Here is a 21967-nt window from a genome sequence, read left to right on the forward strand (position 1 = left end):
CTTGAGGAGCCCCTTCAGACAGTCCACAGCTTTTGAATACCTCACCTCTGATAAATTTGGAGTTCATGTTCACAGCAGAGTTGTACATTTTTATTCAAATAGGAACTTTGTTGTTGTTGAGACAGTCTCGCTCTGTTGCCCTTGGCAGAATGCAATGGCATCCTGGACTAATAGCTCACAGCAACCTTAGACTTCTGGGCTTAGGTGATCCTCCTGCCTCAGCCTCCGGAGTACCTGGGACTGCAGGCACCATGTGGACTATGCACCACTATGTCTGGCTAGGCTTTTTTATTTTTTGTGGAGATGGGGGTCTTACTCCTGAGCTCAAACAATTACTCCGCCTCTGCCTCCCTCTGTAATCTGCTAGGATTACAGACATGAGCCACTGCACCAGGCAAACTGTTTCTTCTTATTTCTATATATTACCTTTTTTGTCAGTGTAAGTGGTACCTTTTTTTTTTTTTTTTGAGTCTCATTTTGTTGCCCTCAGTAGACTGCCATGGTATCATAGCTCACAGCAACCTCAAACTTCTGGGCTCAAGCAATCCTCTCGCTTCAGCTTCCCAAGTAGCTAGGACTGTAGGCGCCTGCCACAACTCCTGGCTATTTTTAGAGATGGGGTCTCACTCTTGCTCAGGCTGTTCTTGAACCTATGAGCTCAGGCAATCTGCCCAGCTTGGCCTCCCAGAATGCTAGGATTATAGGTGTGAGGCACTGAACCTGGCCAGCACCTTTTTTTTTTTTTTTTAAACAATATTTGTTCTAAGTTTTTGTTTATAATATATAGAAACACTATGGACTTTTTACATTATTCTATAATCAGTCACTGTACTAAATCTCACTTCCAACAGTGTTTCAGCCTTTTCTTTCCCTGAATTTTGTAAGTACAGTCATATCATCTACATATATGGATAGTTTTGCCTCTTTTTGTCCAAAATAGAGTTTCACATAGCATAATGGGGAAACGCTTAGGCTCTGGAACCACTGTCGCTTGGGTTTTAAGCCTGTCTTTCCTCACTTGCTAGCTTTGTGGCTTTGGGGAAGTTCCTTAAGTTCTCTGTGCCTCAATCTCTCCCTCTTTAAAATGGGGATAATAATAGTACTACTTCACGAGATTATTGGGATTATGTGAATTAAATGGTTTTATATCAGTAAAGTGTTTGGGACAGTGTATAACATAGTAAACACCATAACAAATGTGTGGTAAATAAAAAAATAACATCTTTTATCCTTGCATTGGCTAGTATAGTACTTCTAGTCCAATATTAAAAAATGAATATAGGCTTTCTTTGTTTGGTCCAGACTTCAACACAAGTGCTTACATGTTTCACTACTTTAGTGTTTTTAGTGTTTCTAGTAAAACATTGGACAGTTATGAACTGATTTGAATTTTTGTGTTTTTCATTTATATTAAGGAACCTAGTTACCTATTGCTCTTTTGCTAAGGGTTAAAATCAGGAATAGTTTAAAAAATCTGTCCTGCCTTTTTGGTATCGACGTAATCATGTAACTTTTCTGACTTATTTCTGACATTGAACTGTCCTTGCATCACTGGAATAAATACTTTGAGCTTGTAGCTTATCCTTCATTTAGTGAACATTTTTTGAAAATTTCAGATTGATATGAGGGCATTCATGATTAGGTTACGTTGTTTGCATTTGTAAGGTAAAGTCCAAATCGTAGTTGTATCCTTCACCCACAAAGTGTGCCGTGTACCTGTGTATTGTTCTCTCTGGCTGGGGGCTTCCAAACCCTGCCCCCTTCTCCCTCCTTGAATTTATTTATTTATTTATTTATTTATTTCTGTAGTTTTTGGCCAGGGCTGGGTTTGAACCCGCCACTTCCGGTATATGGGGCTGGCACCCTACTCCTTTGAGCCCTGGGTGCCGCCTCTCCTTCCTTGAATTTAATTGAGTTTTTCTCTCAAGTGAGCGTGTAGTTGTTAATCTATTAGTTTCAATTTAGTATTGAGCACTTCCCATGCTTGTTTTTCTATTCCTGTGATACTTTACTTAGAGTGTTCTCCAAATCCATGCAGGTTGTTATGAAAGATACAAAATGTCCATCTTTTTATGGCTGAATAGTATTGCATAGTATACATAGGCCACAGTTTATTAATCCATTCAGGTGTTGAAGAGCATTTGCGTTGTTGCCACATCTTTGCACGTGTGAATTGGGCTACTGTAAAATATTCAGTGAACTTCTGAGTTTTCTTTGGTATTACTTTTTAACACTTTTGCATTAATATTCATAAGTGACATTTGATAGTAATTTTCAATTTTGAGGGTTAGGTTTTGGTGTTCCCGAGATGCTTTAAATACTTGACAACTTTCCTCTCTTTTTCTATACCCCACAAAAGTTTAAATTGTATGATCTATTCTTTTAAAATTTAAAAGAATGTCAAATTAGGACAGGAACTGAGAGATGTCATTCAGTTGTTTTAATTTTATAGACGAAGAAATAGTGGCATGTTTACAGCTGTTTAGTGGCAGCTACTTGGGGATTAGGGGTTGGGATTATACTGTGGAGGAGACAAAATAACATTGGTTGAACATTAGGTGTTTTAAAACCAGTATCATACTTCTGATGTCCTCCTTAGATGTAGGTTTTGCTTGTTTGATATCTCAAGTTAGAGGAAAAAATTCTATTGATTTTTTTTTTTTAAATAGACTATTTTTAAGAGCAGTTTTAAGTATAGAACAAAATTGAGTGGTAAGTTCAGAGAGTTCTCACATACCTCCTGGCCCTACGTGTTCACAGCCGCCCCCACTACTGACATCCCCACCAGAGTAGCACATTTGTTGCAGTTGATGAACCTACATTAACTTCATTATCCCCTGCAGTCTGTAGTTTACATTAGGGTTCACTGTTGGTGGGGTTACATGTTTAATGACATGTAGTGTCATTCAGAGTGTCATAGTCTCACTGCCTGCTAAATCCCTATGTTGAGCTTATTTATTCCACCTTCCCTCTAACCCCTGGCAACCAGTTCTCTTTTTGTCTCCATAGTTTTTTGCCTTTTCCAAGATGTCATGCATAATTGAATGTCTCTAAGTTGACAATCCAAGGGACTGTAACAAAGTAGTTAACATATGGAGGTGGTCAACATAAGGAACTAGGCTTATTGCTGTTATACTGATGATACGTACATGTGGTGCATGTCTGGTCTGAAAATTAGGTCGCAGTGTATGGAGGTGGTCAGTGTGGAGAGGTGGTCGCCTGTGGAGGCTCTCCTGCGGTTGGAATCACACTGTATGTAGTCTATTCAGATTGCTTCTTTCACTTAGTAATATACAGTGAAGGTTCCCCGATGTCTTTTCATGGCTTGATAGCTTGTTTTTAGTGCTGAATCATCTTCCATTGTCTGGACAAAATTCTATTTTGAATGGCTGAATGTCTTTCCTGAAGATATAGCTCAGTATCTTTTTCGTCTTGGAATTTTGTCCACTAACACATGTTTATTGAAAGCCAACAAAGCGTTTTGTCACTTTCTTGGGGCCCTGGGGATACAGCCATGATAAAAATGACAAGCTGCGTCTGTCCTTATGGAACCTGGCATAATTTCCAGAACCCAACAGGAACCTGCTGAATGTTTGTGGTTGAGATATGTTTGCTTGTGCATTTGGAATTGTTTTCCATAGGGAATTTCCAAACATGGTAATACACATTTGTTTACTCTAGGTGGTGGTAGAGTCATGTACACTGAGCGGATTGTGCTGTAATTAAGTCATTGATCATTGGCCTATGAATATAGTTCTCTTTATCATGAGTAAAATTTAAATTTGTTTATATTAATTGAATAGGATGCAAACATTAATTAAAATTAGAACTTTTAATACATCTTTTAAAGTAAATCTCAATAATTATAATTTCCCAAATTCTTAAGTTTGTCTTCCTTTGTTTAGTGATTGAAGCATTTTTTTTTTCAAGATGGAGCAATCCTTTATTTTTACATACTTTGATAAAGAAGTTTTCAGTAAACAATCTTTCCAGTGGAGAATGAAAATCAGCCTCCAGCCATCAGCTGCTGCTCTCTGTTCAGGGTCTAGGCTCCTCCTGGCCCAAGAGGTGGGGTGGAGGGGTATATTTCCCTTCCTTTATTAGCTTATCCTGCTGTTTCTGGATGGCTTTCAAGCGTTGAATTGTTTTCACCCGAGTTATACATTCTGTGAAATCATGAAATTCTATCTTGCACTCTTTCTGTGCCCGGATAGTACCAATTCCATGTGCACATTCTATCCATCCTTTTTCAAAAGCGTGGCATCGAGCAGGATTCCTGTAGGGTTGTTCAGCACTTTGGATCGTCAACCTGCGATCTAAATTAAGGCCCAGCCTTTTCTGTATATCAAAGAGAGGCATGGCTGAATGTGCAACAATAAAAAAATGGGTAATTAAATTCTGGTATCCTTGGGAAGTGGAGGCAGGAGAATCGCGTAAGTGCAGGAGTTTGAGGTTGCTGTGAGCTGTGACGCCACCGCACTCTACCCATGGTGACAGCTTGAGGCTCTGACACACTCACGATGCAGCGCCCTTGTCTGTTCTTATTTGGCTGCAGCTTTGAGATGACCAGTTTGCGACGCAGACACCTGCCGCAAAGGACGCCTGCAGTATGATGTTTGCTGAAGCATTTTTTTTTTTTTTTTAAGACAGAGTCTCACTATGTTGCCCTGGGTAGAGTGCCGTGGCATCCCAGCTCACAGCAACCTCAAACTCTTGAGCTTAAGTGATTCTCTTGCTTCAGCCTCCCAAGTAGCTGGGACTATAGGCATTTGCCCCAAGGCTCGGCATTTTTTTGTTGTAGTTGTTGTTTAGCTGGCCTGGACTGGGTTCGAACCTGCCAGCGTCCGTGTATGTGGTCAGTGTTGTAACTACTGTACTATGGGTGCCGAGCCAGTGATGAAGCATTTATTGAGATTCAGCTACATGCTCGCCATATGATAGTGTTGAGGATTCAGGGTTGAATATGTCAACATATATGTTAACCTTTTGTCCTTGAGATGTCACAATTTACTGAGGGAGACATGAAAAGAGATTCTTAATGTGTAGTGAAATGCATGTGCCTTAAGTGTACCATTTAATGAGTTTCAACAAATGCACACATTTATGTAACCAAAATCCCTGTCAAGTTGTAGCTCATTGCTATCTTGAGATGGTTATTTTCAAGGGCCACATGGAGGCTAACTAAGCAGAGGTAGCAAGTTGAAGGAAGAATGGAGATAATCAAACCAAGCATTTCCTGAGAAAGTGGCCTGATTTCTGGAGTTATTTCAGTTGAAATTTAGCCTTTGGAAATCCTGGATGTACTTTAGTTTTGTCCATGATATTTTACATGACCGGTTTAGGTTGTTTTCTGCCACTGTAGTCAAAACAGTACACCAGTGCTAGAATATCCATCCTTTACTTTCCAAGATGACGGACTTGGCTCTGTATTCTTAATAACATAACTTAAAAACAGACAAAACAAAAAGTAACTTCCAAACCTAATAGCAACAGGTTATAAAATCACAAGATTAAATGTTTCAAAGCTGGGAAACATAGCTTATCAGAGCAGCTAACTTCATTAAGCACTTAACTCTGTGTGGCACTGTGCTCCTCTGAGTTCATCGTCTCTTAGTAGGGCAGCCCTAAGCAGTAGGGTTAGTGTTGCCTTCATTGAGGACACTGATGTTCAAAGAAATAATAGTTCTTGCATAAAGGTATAGCTAGAGAAGTCAGATTTTGAAACCCAGGTCTCCCCTGTTTCCAAACAGGTCTCTGCCTAACCATGCTTCTTAGAAAAAGATGTTTTAAGTTACAGAGCAAAACATCATGAAATAAATGGGGGTTTGAACTTATTTTATTCTAGTTGTAGAAATAAATGAAGACCATTCAAATGAGAACAACTAAAAGCTACTTATTCTGATCTTGTTATAAATAGCAAAGCAGTCAGCCACCATCAGTTACATTTGGTAGAGACGCAAAGAAAAGAAAGAGACAGCTTTATAGTGGAAAAAAGTGGGGGCTTCAGGTATGCCCTAATTCAGCGGTTCTCAACCTGTGGGTCACGACCACTTTGGACTGTATTAAAGGTTTGTGGCATTAGAAAGGTTGAGAACCACTGCCCTAACTAGAGATTGCTTCTGTGGGGATCTGTAGGTGGGCCAAGTAGAAGCATGTATGCTATATGACTACTTAAGGGTGAATTTTTGGCTTTCTCTGGTTGGTCCTAAATTGGAAGCTGGAGCAGACATTAGGAAACTGTCAGTTATTAATCAAATCCTGAATATTTTATGCTGATTCTGTTTTTTAAGACTTAGGGTCTTGCTGTGAGTATCGTGGTTATTCATAGATGAGATGTAGCTCACTTTTGGCCTCAAGCAATCCTCCCACCTCAGCTTCCTGAGTAGCTGGGACTACAGGCTGAGGCCACCACACCCAAATTTGTCCTGATTCTTGTGGTGGTTATTGTTTGACTTCCTGGACTGGTTGTCAGAGATAGAATCTGACTTCCTGGACTATAGATAACAGGATGGCTGCCTGGGCTTGTAGGTGCAGGTTGTGGGTCATAGTTATGTTTTTATATATGGTCTGGCCACTGACCATATATAAAACCATTTGTTTATTCAATTTCTCTTATTAGATGTGTTGGGAATGAGTAATTTTTGTGAAAAGATTTATTGCATCATATGTATCCAAAGTTCAAAAGTTGACTTTTGGAAAGGGAAGAGAAGAGGAACATCGTGGAACATCTATTTATCCCAGTATCTGTGCATTCTTTCTCAAAGTGTGGTCTCAGGAACAGCAGTTTCTACGTATGTAACTTGTTACCAATACACCTCCTCAGGCCTCACCCTAGACCCACTGAATCAGAAACTCTTTACGTGGGGCCCGGCAATTGATGCTTTAACAAAGCCTACAGTGACTCTGACGAATGCTATAGTAGAGAACCCCTGCTTTATATCAAGGAACCTAATAACTGCAACTCATGTTAGCCTATATCCCTACTTTATAGGTAAGAAAAGTGAAGTTCAGAGTGGCAACTTGCTCTGGTAGGTACAGGAAGTTATAGATGCAGGATTGGAACCCATGCTCATCTGCCTAAAAACCATGCTGCGGCGAATTTTATGTTATATGAAATTAACCTCAGTATAAACCAACCAACAAAACAATAGTGGTGCTTAAAAAGGGTAGTGTGATGGCAAAGTTCTACCTTACAGAAGCGTGTTTTCTAATAAGTAGAGATGAATGATAGAAAATTACCATTTTATAATTCTTAGTGTGATGATAGATTCAGACACGGATCATGAATAGATGCAGAATATTGAGTGAAAGCTTGTTGGGGACCAGGATCTATGCGCAGGAGACATTACCTTTGCAATGGAGTCATTACCAGTTAATCAACTGATTCAGACTTTCTCCACCTCTACTATGATATAATATGGAGTATGCATCAGCCATAAAATATTCTTTCAAAAATATTTAACTTGAATCTAATCAAACCTGTACTGAACTTTGAGGATGCCATTGTCATAAAAAATAAAAGTGGGTATGTTTGTGTGTGTGATTGTTCCCTAGACAAAGGGAAACTAGACAAACACAATTACCAATTGTGAACTTAGGTCAGATCCAGGTTGAAGGGGGAAGTTATAACAAGCATTCTTTCTCCAGTTGGAGAAATTTGAACATAGGGTGCTTATTGTATGATATTATGTCGTGATCCTATCAGAGATTATATTATACTTAGGAGTCACATACTGAAGTTTTTAGGGATGTGTTATGATGTTTGCAACTTTCAAATGGATTAACGAACATAAATATGTAGTGTATGTAGAGGGATGAAGCAGACATGGAAAACTGTTTAACAAATGGTGAGTCTGGGGAGAGGGTATGTAAGTGATTATTGTATTTTTCTCACCTTTTTTATTTGAAAAAAATGAGAGGAAAACAATCTTCTCATAAGCTGAAAGTAAAACAGTAGAGCTCAATAAGCCAAGTGATGATTCCATGGCAATTAATTCCCCAGAGGGAAAGAGGCTGTCTCTAAGTGGGAAAGGGTGTTGACCGAAGAATGGACAAAGCGTGGAGCTCACCTGTCCACTGTGATTTATGATGTGTTGTGTGTCCAGCCAGCTCTCCTTATGTGGGTACTTCTGTAGACTAGAAGGTCGAAAAATAAATATCGGAAAGACAATCATCTCATGTATTGAGAAAATCAATCTTAAAAGACAAGTGAGACAACTTCAGGTATGTGGCCTCTGTGTCAGTGTCTTTGTCTTTCATATTTGTGAGAGAAACTTCTGGAAATTTTGTTTCAAATATCAAATATTTCTTAGTATTTTTATCTTGTCATAAGCTTGAAATTTTCCTCTTTTATAGCCAAGAATTCATTTTTCTGTCTTGAAGCAATTATTTGTGTTACATATTGATTTTAGAAGCATTTTTTTCTCATAGTACATTTTGTTACAAAACATTAAGAAAGTTAGTAGGACCATAAAAGTGTAGTGACCCTCTCCTATTTGTTTAATCACCTACCTCCCGATTTCTCAGAAAAAGGGAAGCATTATAGATTACCATATAATTAAATCTAGTTACCAAAGGAAATGTTATAATGCTAATGCATTTAATATTTTAATAAGATCTTCATTTATAGTTTTGGTATTGCTGCTTGAAAAGCTATATAGCTTAAAACACAAAACTTGCTCTAAGTTGTGATGTGTTGAAATTAACGAGGATGCCATTTCCAAATGACCATGTTTACTGCAGTAAATAGAAAACTTTTAATAATACATTGTCATTAGATGCCTCAATTTACAGAGGTTAATAAGAGTCTCATAGGGTACCTATCTAAGTCACAGATAAGTTTTAGTTGATTTTAAACATAAAACTTCTCATAGAAATCCTGTTGCAAGGTAAGAGCTACCTTGAATGCAAGTTACCAAAACAGCACCTCTAGAATCTCTGATGTGAAGGTTCCGTTTACTAAAGATGAGTATGTTTTCTTTCCCAGATGACAAACAATTGATTTCTAACACTCTTTGAAAGATTATGTTGTTTATATACAGTGAATTATTACTACTTTTCTTACTAGATAAGTAGAATTTTTTCTAGAGTTCTCTTTAAGACAAATGAGGTGACGTTATTTTTTGGAGGTAGCAATGTCATCCCTTGATCCCCTGCTCACTTGCTGTTTGCTACTTGTAGCGATATATTGTGATATATTGTGTTTTGTACTTTGACCAGCAGTAAAATGAGCCCTGATTGTGGGGGCTCTGCTCCCATAAAAGCCCTGGGAGAGGATGCAGTTTCAATATTTGGTCTTTATTTTTGGAGGTAGCTGATATATTTGTAGTACATTCCAGGTCTTCTGACAGACCTTAGTATGTGGGAAGGTAGGGACTAGAAAACAACCAGTTCTAGTAGTTTTAAAAGGATGAGATGAAAGTAACTGCTTCTTGAAGGGTGTAGGCTTGGTCTTCTGTGTCTAGGGGCAGTTGGAGACCATTTTCATGTGGGGCTGTAGGCTCTGGGCAGTTTCACAGCTTGCTCAGGAGGGCTTTGGTGAGTGAGGGTCCTTTGACCCAAACTTGGGAGTGGGTGGGGTCAGTTGGGGCTAATTAGGTCCTTTGTGTCTTTGTCTTTGGAAGAGAGAAGGAGGAGGAACAGGGAGGGAGGAAGGAGGAGGAGGGGAAAGGGTTCAAAGGCCCCCAACACTTGTAATCTTGAATTAATTTATCTGTGGGAAAATCATTGGTTATGCATTCATATGGTTTTCAGTCTTAAGATATCTAGTAATGCCTTACTTTTTATGAGTTTATTAATTTCGTCATTTCTAGCCTTTTTTTTTTGGATGTCCACTCAAAGGCAAGCTGCAGGCCCCTTTCAGAAGTGAGAATGTTTGTAGAATTAAGTCTAGGTCATTCAGGCAAATTAAGTTCTTATCTATACTAAGCTCTCTCAGACAAATGGCTGGAAGTCCCCTCCATACTTTCACAAATTAAATTCCTAATCTCTTGGTTTGCAAAAAACTGTCTTAACAGCTGTAGGGGTTTTCTTTCTCAGCCTTCTTGAGTTCATTTTCTTTGTTGTTAACTGTACTGTATGCTATTAGACTCTGAGCACCTTAAACGCAATTTGAAATTCAGATAAAGATTTGAGAGTAGGCTTTAAAAAACAGCAGAATTTTATTAGTACTGTTTATTCCTTGGTCTGTGTAAGAGGGAAAGTTCTGATATTCTGCCCTGAATTGTACTCTGATTGAGGTTACATTCATGGAAGGCAGTTTCAGGGACTTCGGACAGGCCCGTAATTGATAATAGTATGTCTCCGTTTTGTCTGAGTTGGCTTCATGCCCCTCACAACCCTCTTCTTACTCACAGCCTTCACTGCTGGCAAAAAGGGGCGTGCTTTAAACCCCTCAGGGTAAGTTATCCCTCCTAATGCTGTGAGCCCGCCTCTCTGTTAGCGTTTATTAAATGTTTTCTGTGTGCTAGGTTTTGTGCTAAGTGCCTTGTGTTAATTTCATCTAACCCTCACGACAATTCAGTGAAGTACAGATATTTATAACATCACTGCCATTACTAGCATCATTGTCACTTCTGTTTTGAAATGAGGAAACTAAGCCCTAAAGAGATTTATTCAAAGTCATATGGAGATAAGGAAATGTATTCAAAGTCACATGGTTAGTAAGTGGTAGAGCTGGGATCCAAATCTCAGACTTTTTGATTCCAGAATCCAAGCTCTGCACCCTTAGTTTGAACTCACATATCCAAGAGTCTTTGCCATGTTGTCTTGTTTGTACCTTGATTCTGCTTCTGTGTTTAGAGCATTATGATTGACACTGTTTTGTGTGCCTGGCTTTTAATTTTGAATTAAGCTCTCTGGAGCTGTTTTTTACATTAGTTGTCTTCAAAGTGGTGTGTGTGTGTGTGTGTGTGTGTGTGTGTGTGTATGTATTTGGGAATTTATGGAGACTTTCCAGGAATTTTGCAATAACAGTTTTAATGGTATTTAGATGCTCAGTGTCTGTGTTTGCTCATTCCTAATTGCCTGAGAGCACCTGTGATAGGCTGACTCTCCTTTCTTAACCTCTCATTCCCAAACTGCTTTTCTCTCACTTGACAAGGACAGCCAGTCATGCTTCCACACAGCATGACTCTTTTCTTTCTTTTTTATTGTTGGGGGTTCATTGAGGATATAAGATACCAGGTTACACTGATTGCATTTTGTAAGTAAAGTCCCTCTTATAATTGTGTCTTGCCCCCAAAAGGTACGTCATACACTGCTTTCTTTTTTGTTTTTGAGGCAGTTTCTGTCACACTGCTTTCTTTTTTGTTTTTGAGACAGTTTCTGTCACCCTGGGTAGAGTGTCCTGGCATTATAGCTCACTGCAGCCTCAAACTCTTGGGCTCAAGTGATACTGTTACCTCAGCCTTACATGTAGTTGGGATTGTAGGCGCCTTTTTAGTAAAGACAGGGTCTCACTCTTGCTTAGCCTGGTCTAAAACTCCTGAGCTCAGGCAGTCCACCTGTCTTGGCCTCCCAGAGTGCTAGGGTTACAAGTTCCATCACTCTTAAAACAGTTGATTGCCTCTGGGAGTGAAAAAAATCTCTGGTTCACCCAATAAAGGGTCCATTTAAGAATTCTTAGCTTCTGGGTGAGAATTTGAAAATACCAGAGTAAGGACCACTTTGGTGAAAATCATAGATGTTTCTCATCCAGGTAACAAACTCATGGCAGGACTCCAACTTAACCTCTTTTAGAATTGACTATTAATGGATTGTTGTCTGCCTGTGATGGTGGTGAGGATTGAAGAGGAATTTATAGGAAAGGAAGGTTAGCACTTTTATTTGAGTTGAAAAGTGAACTTCTTTTTTTTTGAGACAGAGTCTCATTATGGTGCCCTCAGTAGAGTGCTGTGGTGTCACAGCTCACAGCAACCTCGAACTCTTGGGCTTACGCGATTCTTTTGCCTCAGCCTCCCAAATAGCTGGGACTACAGGTGCCCACCACAACGCCCGGCTATTTTTTGGTTGCAGTTGTCATTGTTGTTTTAGGTGGCCCAGGCCGCGTTCGAACCTGCCAGTCTTGGTGTATATGGCTGTGTCCTGAGCTACACTTTTCTCACAGTAAGTTTTGATTTATTTTTTCTTCTTTTATTATGTATTTATTTTTGCCCCGCCCATATCCTGAGTTGATGTATTGATTTGACAGTGAGGGATGGTTTAGGAATAGTTTGGTGGACATATTTTATTGAGTAAATGAATGAAATCCATAGTTTGTAGGGTTGCAATGATAATATATACTATACTGGAAATTATATCCATGCTCCCATTAAATTTAGGAGAAAAATTATTTAAGTGATCAACTTACAAATGTAAAAAGAGTACACGATTTTTCAAAATTTTTTTTTTTTTGTAGAGACAGAGTCTCACTTTATGGCCCTCGGTAGAGTGCCGTGGCCTCACACAGCTCATAGCAACCTCCAACTCCTGAGCTTAAGCGATTCTCTTGCCTCAGCCTCCCGACTAGCTGGGATTACAGGCGCCCGCCACAACGCCCGGCTATTTTTTGGTTGCAGTTTGGCCAGGGCTGGGTTTGAACCTGCCACCCTCGGTATATGGGGCCGGCGCCCTACCGACTGAGCCACAGGCGCCGCCTGATTTTTCAAAATTTTTTAGGAAGCATGCGAGTGGAAAAATTGTTGTGAATTTTCTGTTTGTATCTTGTGTATCATCACACCAGACCAACCCTCCCTTGCCTAACACTGGATAGAACCCCTGTTTGTCTGGGAAAAGAGTTAGGGCTTATTTCTCCCAAGTATTTTAAAATTCGGTCATCTACCTGAACCACTCATAATTGTTGAGTGACTTTCCTTAGAGGCTGCCTCTTAATGTTACGTGTGTATTGATTCTGTGGGAGACTGTTGCATTTTAAGAGGTTATGTTCTAGGGCTTCCTAAATACATTGAGATTTAGCTAATTTATATACTATTTTAAATTGTACACAAACTTTATGGCTACCCTGAATTACTATCTGACTACATATTATGTTCCATTAGAGAAATTGGTGAATATTATATTGTACTTGGAGAAATGTCCAATTTGAGGATCAAACTCAAAGGTATTAAAAAGAGTTTAATACCTATTGTGATCTTATTTTTGGTGAAGCCAGTGTCACTGATTGGCAAGAGCAAAAGGGGAAGTTGAACAAAATTTCTTAAGCCAGTGCGGCGCCTGTGGCTCAAGGAGTAGGGCACCGGTCCCATATGCTGGATGTGGCGTGTTCAAACCCAGCCCTGGCCAAAAACCACACACACACAAAAAATTTTTTCTTAAGCCAAGATATGTGTAGGTAAATCATAACGTTACTTAATGCAAAAAATAAGTGAAAAAAGAAAACGACCACAGAGGAGTATAAAAAATCCAAAGTAGAGCTACCGCATTTGTATATTTGAATAAGAAAAATTTAAATATGGGATAGTGTAAAGTCTGAAGTTAGAATCTAGAATACTTTGTGTGGGAAGTTGGTAGGTAAGAATCCTATACATTCCTGCCTGCGTTAATCTCCCAGGATCATCCGTCCATTCCCTTTTTGCTCTTCTTCATTTCACAAAATATCAAATATAGTGAGAAGGAAGTGAATAAAAAGACTGACAGTAGTATTAGCCAGCATGTGTTTATTATGTGCCATAGTGAGCATTCTCTGCATACTAACTCATGTAGTCCTCACTAGCATCCTATGAATTATTTCTCCAATTTTGTTTTGCAGATTTTTTTTTTGAGACAGAGTCTCATTTTGTTGCCCTCTGTAGAGTGCAGTGGTATCACAGCTCCTGGCAACCTCAAACTCTTGGACTCAGGTGATCTTATCTCAGCCTTTCAAGTAGCTGGCACTACAGGTGCCTGTAGTTTCTAGAGACTGGCTCTCACTGTTGCTCAGGCGGGTCTCGAACTCCTGAGCTCAAGTTGTCAATCAGCAGGTCTGGGCCTCCCAGACTGCAAGGATTACAGGCATCAGCCACCATGCCCGGCCCTGTTTCATTGATGAAAGACAAGTGAGAGTGGATTGGAAACTCAGCTTTCATTCATTCTTAGGTGACAGTACAAGTTTTATAATGCATTTGACCTTCTCTGGGTGGTATTATAGCACACAGTGGTTAAGATTATGGGCTTTAGAGCCAGGCTGTCTGCACTTACATCCTGGCTCTGACTAATTAGCTGTGCAAATTAACGGGCAATTTGCCTTAATTTGCTCATCTGCACAAAGAGGATAATAATAAAAATATATCTTATATGATTGTTGTGAACATGAAGTACATTTATGTGTGCAACATGTTTAGGCGGTACTTTGCCAAAATGAATACCCAATGAAGGTTTATTATTATTATTTAAATGACTATATCAACACTTTCACCATAGCACAGTTAATTGTCTTGAATGTCAGACTTTACGTGTTTAGATGGGAAGGCTTTAGAAAAGTATATTCTGTAGGATTTTAAAGTTATTAGACCCGGCTTGGTGCCTGTAGCACAGTGGTTATGGTGCTGGCCACATACACCAGGTGGGTTTGAACCCAGCCTGGGCCAGCTGAACAACAATGACAACTGCAACCAAAAAATAGCCGGGCATTGTGGCGGGTGCCTGTAGTCACAGCTACTTAGGAGGCTGAGGTAAGAGAATTGCTTAAACCCAAGAGTTAGAGGTTGCTGTGAGCTGTGATGCCAATGAACTCTACCGACAGAGTGAGACCGTCTCAAAAAAAAAAAAAAAAAAAGTTATTAGAGCCTAAAATGTCAGTGTTCTTAATTTATGAAAAGATGAGAGGCCATTCTTTGTTCTTGTTTTAGTGACTTTGTTCAGCCACTAGAATGCTTTGTGATTTGTTGATTTGAAAATTCCATTGTTGTCAGAAAAGGATAACCTGGCCAGTTCTTAAATAGAAGTCATCATTAGAAGATAATATCAGTTTTCTTGTTTTAAATTAGCCTCCATTTGCTCATCAGTGTAGTGAATGATGGTTCTTTTCTCTCAGGGTTCTTGTGAGTAGTGTGGGATAACTTGGAACTACTGTAAATTTTGCAACATTGTTACAAGCCATGTCTTTACCCTGTTGGTGAAGTGACCTTTGAGACAAAGGTATTTTGGTACTTTAAGTACACTGACTTGAATGAGGTCTAAGAATCACCTTAGAATGAGTTTTACCTGCCATAATTACTCTTTAGAGATCTTCCTGTAAGCTTCCTAGTCAGCTCTTTCAAACTCTAGGATAAAAAGTTTTCTCCAGAGCTGTCTGGAATGTGCATGTGGTTATGAATGGCAGGCCAAGTGGAGAGACACAAAACAGAGATTACGGGTTACCTATAATTTGCTTCTGCCTAATGTGGTCTGATCTGAAGACCATATTGCTCCGCATGAACAGGTGTGTGTAATTCCCAAGGGCCTTAAACCAAGCAATAGGCATATATAGTTTTACAACACATGGTACTGTGGGTATTATTCCATTCACGAAGGGAGGAGTTTGTTCTCTCTTAGGAAAATACAAAGGAAGGGCTACACCACATATTCAGAAAGATGGTCACAGATGAGAAAGCTCCAATGCTATAATTACGAAAGGGATTTATGAACTTTTAACTTTTTATGAAAGTTCAACAATGCTGGTGTGGATTGTTTTAATTGTCCTCTGATATAGTTGTCAAACATCAGGCTTTCCTTTTTAGTCACATCAAAGTTAAGACTTTCAACTTTATATATGTTTGTGTACTTCTTTCAATTTAGTTTTTGTACCCCCCAAATATTTTTTTTTTCACAGACATGTACTCACAGATTTGGGGAGGGAGTTCTTACAGCACTAGTTTCTACCTGAAAAGACTTCTATAAGTTTGACTTAACAATAAAGAAATACTATCATGATTATTTACTCTGTGATCCTTCATATCATTAAATATTAACACTTAGTTTGCTCCTCAGTAATATGGGCGTGATGGGGTCTTCCTCTTCCTCACAAGTTTTTGTGAGGATGAAGTAACTTATGCAAAGTGCTAATATAGTGCTTGGCAAATGATAAGTACTCAATTTGTGGTAGATGTCTTTTACTATTGCTAATTTTTAAAAATATTTAGTGACATGGGGCAAATCATATTGAGTGATAAAAGCAAATTACAAAATGGTCTTGAAAAATAAAGTTGTACATTTACTCTTTGTGTGTATTGATTTAAAAGTGTCTTTTCTGGGTGATTGGATTTTCTTGTTTTTATTTCTCATGTATAATAAGTCCTCACTTAACACTGTTAATAGGTTCTTAGAAACTGCAACTTTAAGTAACGCGACCTATAACAAAACCACTTTCACCATAGGCTAACTGATATAAACAAGAGTTAAGTTCCTATGGCATATTTTTGGTCACAAAAACATGACCAAGCCTGTAAGGAAAGATCTAGAACACTTCTAATATTAAACATTGAAATACTTGTGAGCTACACATTCATTTGAGAAAGATTAATCAAAACAGGTAAGATAACTGTTTACCTGAGTTTTGATGAATGAGTGAGTGACAGTGGTCTTAGTGGTGGTGGATTAAATCAGGAATAAATGTTTGCAAAGTAGGAAAGTTTGGAAAAATACCTTTTATCACCACAAAGTTCAAAAACAAACAATAGCAAACATGGCCGCTCTCTCAGCACTTTCCTACCACATCATTCACTGTTCTGTCTTCTATGATTATAGTACACTTTATGAATTTTTATTTTACAATAATTTGTATTCATTCATTCATTTCCATCTCGCTTAATTCGGTTCAGAAGCCTATCCTAGCAGCTGAGGACCCCCCGCTGGACAGGACACTTATACACCCACACGTGGTCACACTGGGTGGGACCATGGAGACATGCCAGTTAACCTAAGAGGCAATCCTTGAGGTGGGGCAGGAAACTAGAGTACTTGGATAAAACCCACGCAGATGAGAGCGCATTTCAACTCCACATAGACAGTAGCCCCTGGCTTGGAATCGATTTTATTTTCGTCATCAATGTTATAACAAAATGATGTTGTATGAGAGGTCATTATTTGACTACCGGCTGTATTCTCTTTGGATTGTAAGAAGATAAAATCCTGGCTGAGTCCCATGGTGAGAAAATTTCTCTCCAAATTTAATGTAATAAACAGAGTGGTATCATTTATGTTAAGATATTTCAAATTTTAGAATACATTAATATAATATAGCCACTTTATTTTCAGCATTTGTTAGAGTGTCTTTAATAAAATACAAACTTGTCTTAGTATTAACAGAGGAAAACTGCATTGTCACCGAAATAATTTTAAAAGTGTGTGGCGAGATTAAGCTTAAAGTAAAAATCACCTTTTTCATTTCACTTCCCTAGTAAGAAATGGTAGTTGTATACTCTGAGAGTAGAGGAATAATCAGTGTACTGGAAGCATTGAGTAGCTTGATTTCTGAAGTAGATTACATATATCTGTGTTTCAGTTAATGCTTTCTTTTTTTTTTTTTTTTTTTTCTTGTAGAGACAGAGTCTCACTGTACCGCCCTCGGGTAGAGTGCCGTGGCGACACACGGCTCACAGCAACATCTAACTCTTGGGCTTACGCGATTCTCTTGCCTCAGCCTCCCGAGCAGCTGGGACTACAGGCGCCCGCCACAACGCCCGGCTATTTTTTGGTTGCAGTTTGGCCGGGGCTGGACTTGAACCTGCAACCCTCGGCATATGGGGCCGGCGCCTTACCAACTGAGCCACAGGCGCCGCCCAGTTAATGCTTTCTTAAGAGACAGATAATTTGGGTGGAATGAAGTTTCTGCTTGGGTTATCATACATTCCAAATTAGTAGAACTGCAGAAAATGAAATCTTCTTCCTAAACCTGGGACATACTTGACCTGTGACTTTATATACTGACCCATGCCTGGCTATTTATCTTTATTGGCAAGGTGTGGTTGGTGATAAGGACATTGGCCTCGCGGCCAGGGAGCTCTAGGCTACCTCTAGTTCTTGCCTGTGTAACCAGACAACACCAATAATCCAGGTTTTTTTTCTTTAAGTCATTTTTAATTGTGGTAAAATACACATAACATCTTAACTTTTTTAAAGCACATATATAGTTCAGTGACCTAAGTACATTCATATTGTTGTGCAACTATCACCACCTTCTATCTCCAAAATTCTTCTCATCTTTCAAATCTGAAATTCTATACCAATTAAACAGTCGTTCCCTTTTGCCTCACTTTCTGTTTCTATGATTTCGACTATGGGTACCTCATATAGTATTTATCCTTTCGCGACTGGCTTGTTTCACTTGGTATAGTGTCCTCGAGGTTAATCTGTGTTGTCAGAATTTCTTTCCTTTTTAAGGCTGAATAATATCCGATGGCAGACTGTACACACAACATTTTGTTCTAGTCATTCGTCTGTTAATGGACACTGGTTGTTGCTTCCACTTTTTGTTTATTGTGAATAAATGCAGCTGTGAACATGAGTGTACCAGTGTCTGTTTGAGACACTGCTTTTACTCCCTTTGGGAACATACCCAGAAATCAAATTGCTTGTCATATAGTGATTCTATTTTTATTTTTTTCAAGAACTGCCATACTGTTTTCCAAGGTGGCCTCACCATTTTGCCTTCCTATTAACAGCGCACAAGGGTTCCAATTTTTCCACATCTTCATTATCTCTTGTTACTTTTTTTAGTACACTCTAAAAAAGTGTGATGATGTGTGATGATCAGTTAAGTTTGTGTTTTCACATTTTTCTTGAATGCTTTGAATAACCTAGACCAGTGTTTCCTAAACTGGACCACATGATTTACCTGGAGTATAATTTTGTGCCCCAGATCTGTTAAATTGGAATCTCTCAGGTAGGATCCTGAAAATCCATATATTTGACAAATACCATGAAGTGATTCTTATAATCAGAAAAATTTGAGAAATACTAATTAGAGTTTTCCTTTTTCATTCAGATAGATTTTATAAACTCTATATTCTCCCTCTTGGAAATTCACAATAAATATTAGCTTGTTAAAGGACATGTAAAAGTTTCCACAAGAAAAGCTTTTTGACTGTTTAATCTAGCGTTTTCTAACTTAACCATAAACATTTTTTTTGGTAGCATATCACATAACTTCTTATTTGTACTATTATTCCTCAAAACATAATTTGGTAAATACTGATTTGGACAAATGTTTCTCAGCTCTCATACCATGAGAAATTTTTTTTTTTTTTGCAGTTTTTGGTCAGGGCTGGGTTTGAACCTGCCACCTCCGGCATATGGGGCTGGCGCCATACCCCTTTGAGCCACAGGTGTCACCCTCCATGAGAAAATTTTGCCAATAAAAGGTCTTACTAGATGTAGTGATTTACAACCATCTTCAGCCTATTGAGGCTTTAAATATCAACTAATTCTCTGTGTAAAAAAGGTCTTTTGTTTTTTTATGTGCAAACTATAGCCTTGTCTGCTTACAATTTGTGGAAGGTATTCATTTTTTGTGGTTTCTCTACATCATTTTAATTATTTTGGTTTTAAATCTGTAGATTTACTCATTGTAGTTATTTGAGATTAACGAAATATAGGACGATTTTAAAGTATGAGGGAGAAATTTGTTTATTGTGACTATAGTAGTAACGGTGAGTTAGGTGTTCAGAATGTTCTGTGAATAACAAAAATGAAGCACAGCTTAATGTCTGCAAAACAAAAATTGCTAGGTGTTACCTAGAGTTACATTGATAGGAACATTTGTGAACAAGTTTTCATGTGGACATATACAGTAGAACTGCTGTAAGTTGACCACCCATGGGACTGTAACAAGCTGGTCAACGTAGTGACGTGGTCAACATGAGGATCTAGGCCTACCACACTGATGCGTGCACGTGGTGCATGTCTGATCTATGAAAATTAGGTCAACTTAAGGAGGTGGTTAACTATGAAGGTTCTACTATGGTATGTTATTTCTTTTGGATGTATGAGGTCATATAATTAAGTTTGTGAACTCCTAGAAAAAGTGCTGCAGATCTCATTGCTCAATATCACTGTGGTCGCCTTTGAGGTGTTCCCCTTGGGAAGTTATGCACTGATGCCAACACCTAGTCCAACCTTCAAAGCAATTTTGGAACTCTTTCTGGAATGGTCATCAGAGCTGTCATCCCATGAGGTCGAGACAATTAAGTTCATGAACTTATCCTAGACAAAGCGCTATGTAACTCATTGCTGAATATCACTAGGGTCATTTTCCAAGTATTCCCCTTGGCAACCTGGTGACTGTGTATCTTTCTGTGACCCAGCTACACTTCTGTGTATAGGAAGGGAATAAGAATTATTTTAGATTACTCATTAATTTAATAACACTGGATCTAGTGATAGTCCTTTCCTTTTGCCAAAACAACTTTATTAAAACATTTACACAGCATGAAATTCACCCCTGCCCCTGTAAAGGGACCAGGACTCGCTCTGTCACAATCGTACCTCACTGCAGCCTTGAACTTGCAGGCTCATGCGATCCTCCAGCCTCAGCCTCCCAAATAGCTGGGATTATAGACATGAGCCACTGTGCCTGGTGAAGTACAATTTAATGATTGTGAGAGGAGAGAGAAGCAAAGGCTCACTCAGGAAAGAATCATACCCCATTCTATAATACTTTGATGGATACCAAAAGTCATAATTGTTGGTGCGTTTATGAGCATTTGTCTGAGGAGGCAAAAAGTGCTTCTTCTAAAAAATGTGCCACATAATTTGTGTCCTGGGGATTTCTTAACTGATTCCAAAGATATAGGACAGGCTTCTAGGCTTTCACATAAAGGAAAGTGCATGGGAACTCTAATTATTGGCCTCTGCAGTCGGCCCTTTGTTTCATGGGTTCTGCATCTGAGGGTGCATCCAACCTTTGATGGAAAATATTGAGGAACCTCCCTCCAAATAACAATATGATAATAAAAAATAAAAATATAAACAATAAACACTATAGTATAAAAAATGTTTATTACATATTTGTATCATTCATGATAAGTAATCTGGAGGTGATGTAAACTATCTGAGAAGATGTGCGTCGGTCATGTGCAAGTACTGTGCCGTTTTGTGTAGAGATTTGAGCGCCCATGGAGAGCTCTTGGTATCCGTGGGGGTGGGGGTTGTCCTGAAACCAATCCCTTGAGGATATCAAGGGAGGGGTGAGTGTATCAGGAAAGTAATTTCTCTGGGCCTGAGTTAACTTCATTCTTCAGAGTCTTACTCCAGCTGTTTTCATCATTCACCCATAAACTTGTGCTTATAAAGTTCTCTTGATGGTTGAAAATTCATTTACTAAATAAAGTTTTATAGTAGAAATCTGATCATATGATATATTTTCAGGAAGAAAGATATAAATAAATAGGAGACTACTGACTGTATTTCCTGTTTTGACATCATTTATATTTTGGCAAAAGGGAGTTGGAGCTCTTACAAGAAAATTCCCTTTGAACATTCTCCAGGATCAGTTTACTCTCATTGCTAGTTAAAAAGGTTTTCTTTTTTCAAACTTAACATACACCTCCTTTTTTTGCATAACAGATGGGAAAGATCAATGAGCTGCTATAGAGAATTACAGGTTTTTTTTCTCTGTTTGATCTCTGATCTTAAGGCAGCTTTTAACCCTATCGTTGTCTCCCAAGAGATTTGGGAAATATTTTGTAAAACAAAATCATGGAGACTATGAATACATAATTAGTATTCTCAAAGCATTCTGTCAAACATGAAGAACATGCTTTTAAGAAATTATTATCAGGGGTGGCACCTGTGGCTCAGTCGGTAAGGTGCCGGCCCCATATACCAAGGGTGGCAGGTTCAAACCCGGCCCCGGCAGAACTACAACAAAAAAATAGCCGGGTGTTGTGGCAGGCACCTGTAGTCCCAGCTACTTGGGAGGCTGAGGCAAGAGAATCGCTTAAGCCCAGGAGTTGGAGGTTGCAGTGAGCTATGCGATGCCAGGGCACTCTACCTAGGGCCATAAAGTGAAACT

The 21967-nt window shown here is 38.8% G+C and overlaps 2 protein-coding genes across 2 annotated transcripts in view; one reads left to right on the forward strand and one right to left on the reverse strand.

Moving 5' to 3' along the window:
* SMYD3 (SET and MYND domain containing 3) overlaps nucleotides 1-21967 on the forward strand; it is a 607450-nt gene that overhangs the window by 58396 nt on the left and 527087 nt on the right. The window lies entirely within an intron of this gene.
* Nucleotides 4039-4359, reverse strand: LOC128596255 (NADH dehydrogenase [ubiquinone] iron-sulfur protein 5-like). Its single transcript, XM_053605889.1, has one exon. The coding sequence runs from the start codon at nucleotides 4357-4359 to the stop codon at nucleotides 4039-4041; it is 321 nt and encodes a 106-aa protein (XP_053461864.1).

Source organism: Nycticebus coucang, chromosome 10 (assembly GCF_027406575.1).
Source record: "Nycticebus coucang isolate mNycCou1 chromosome 10, mNycCou1.pri, whole genome shotgun sequence".
Taxonomy (NCBI): domain Eukaryota; kingdom Metazoa; phylum Chordata; class Mammalia; order Primates; family Lorisidae; genus Nycticebus; species Nycticebus coucang.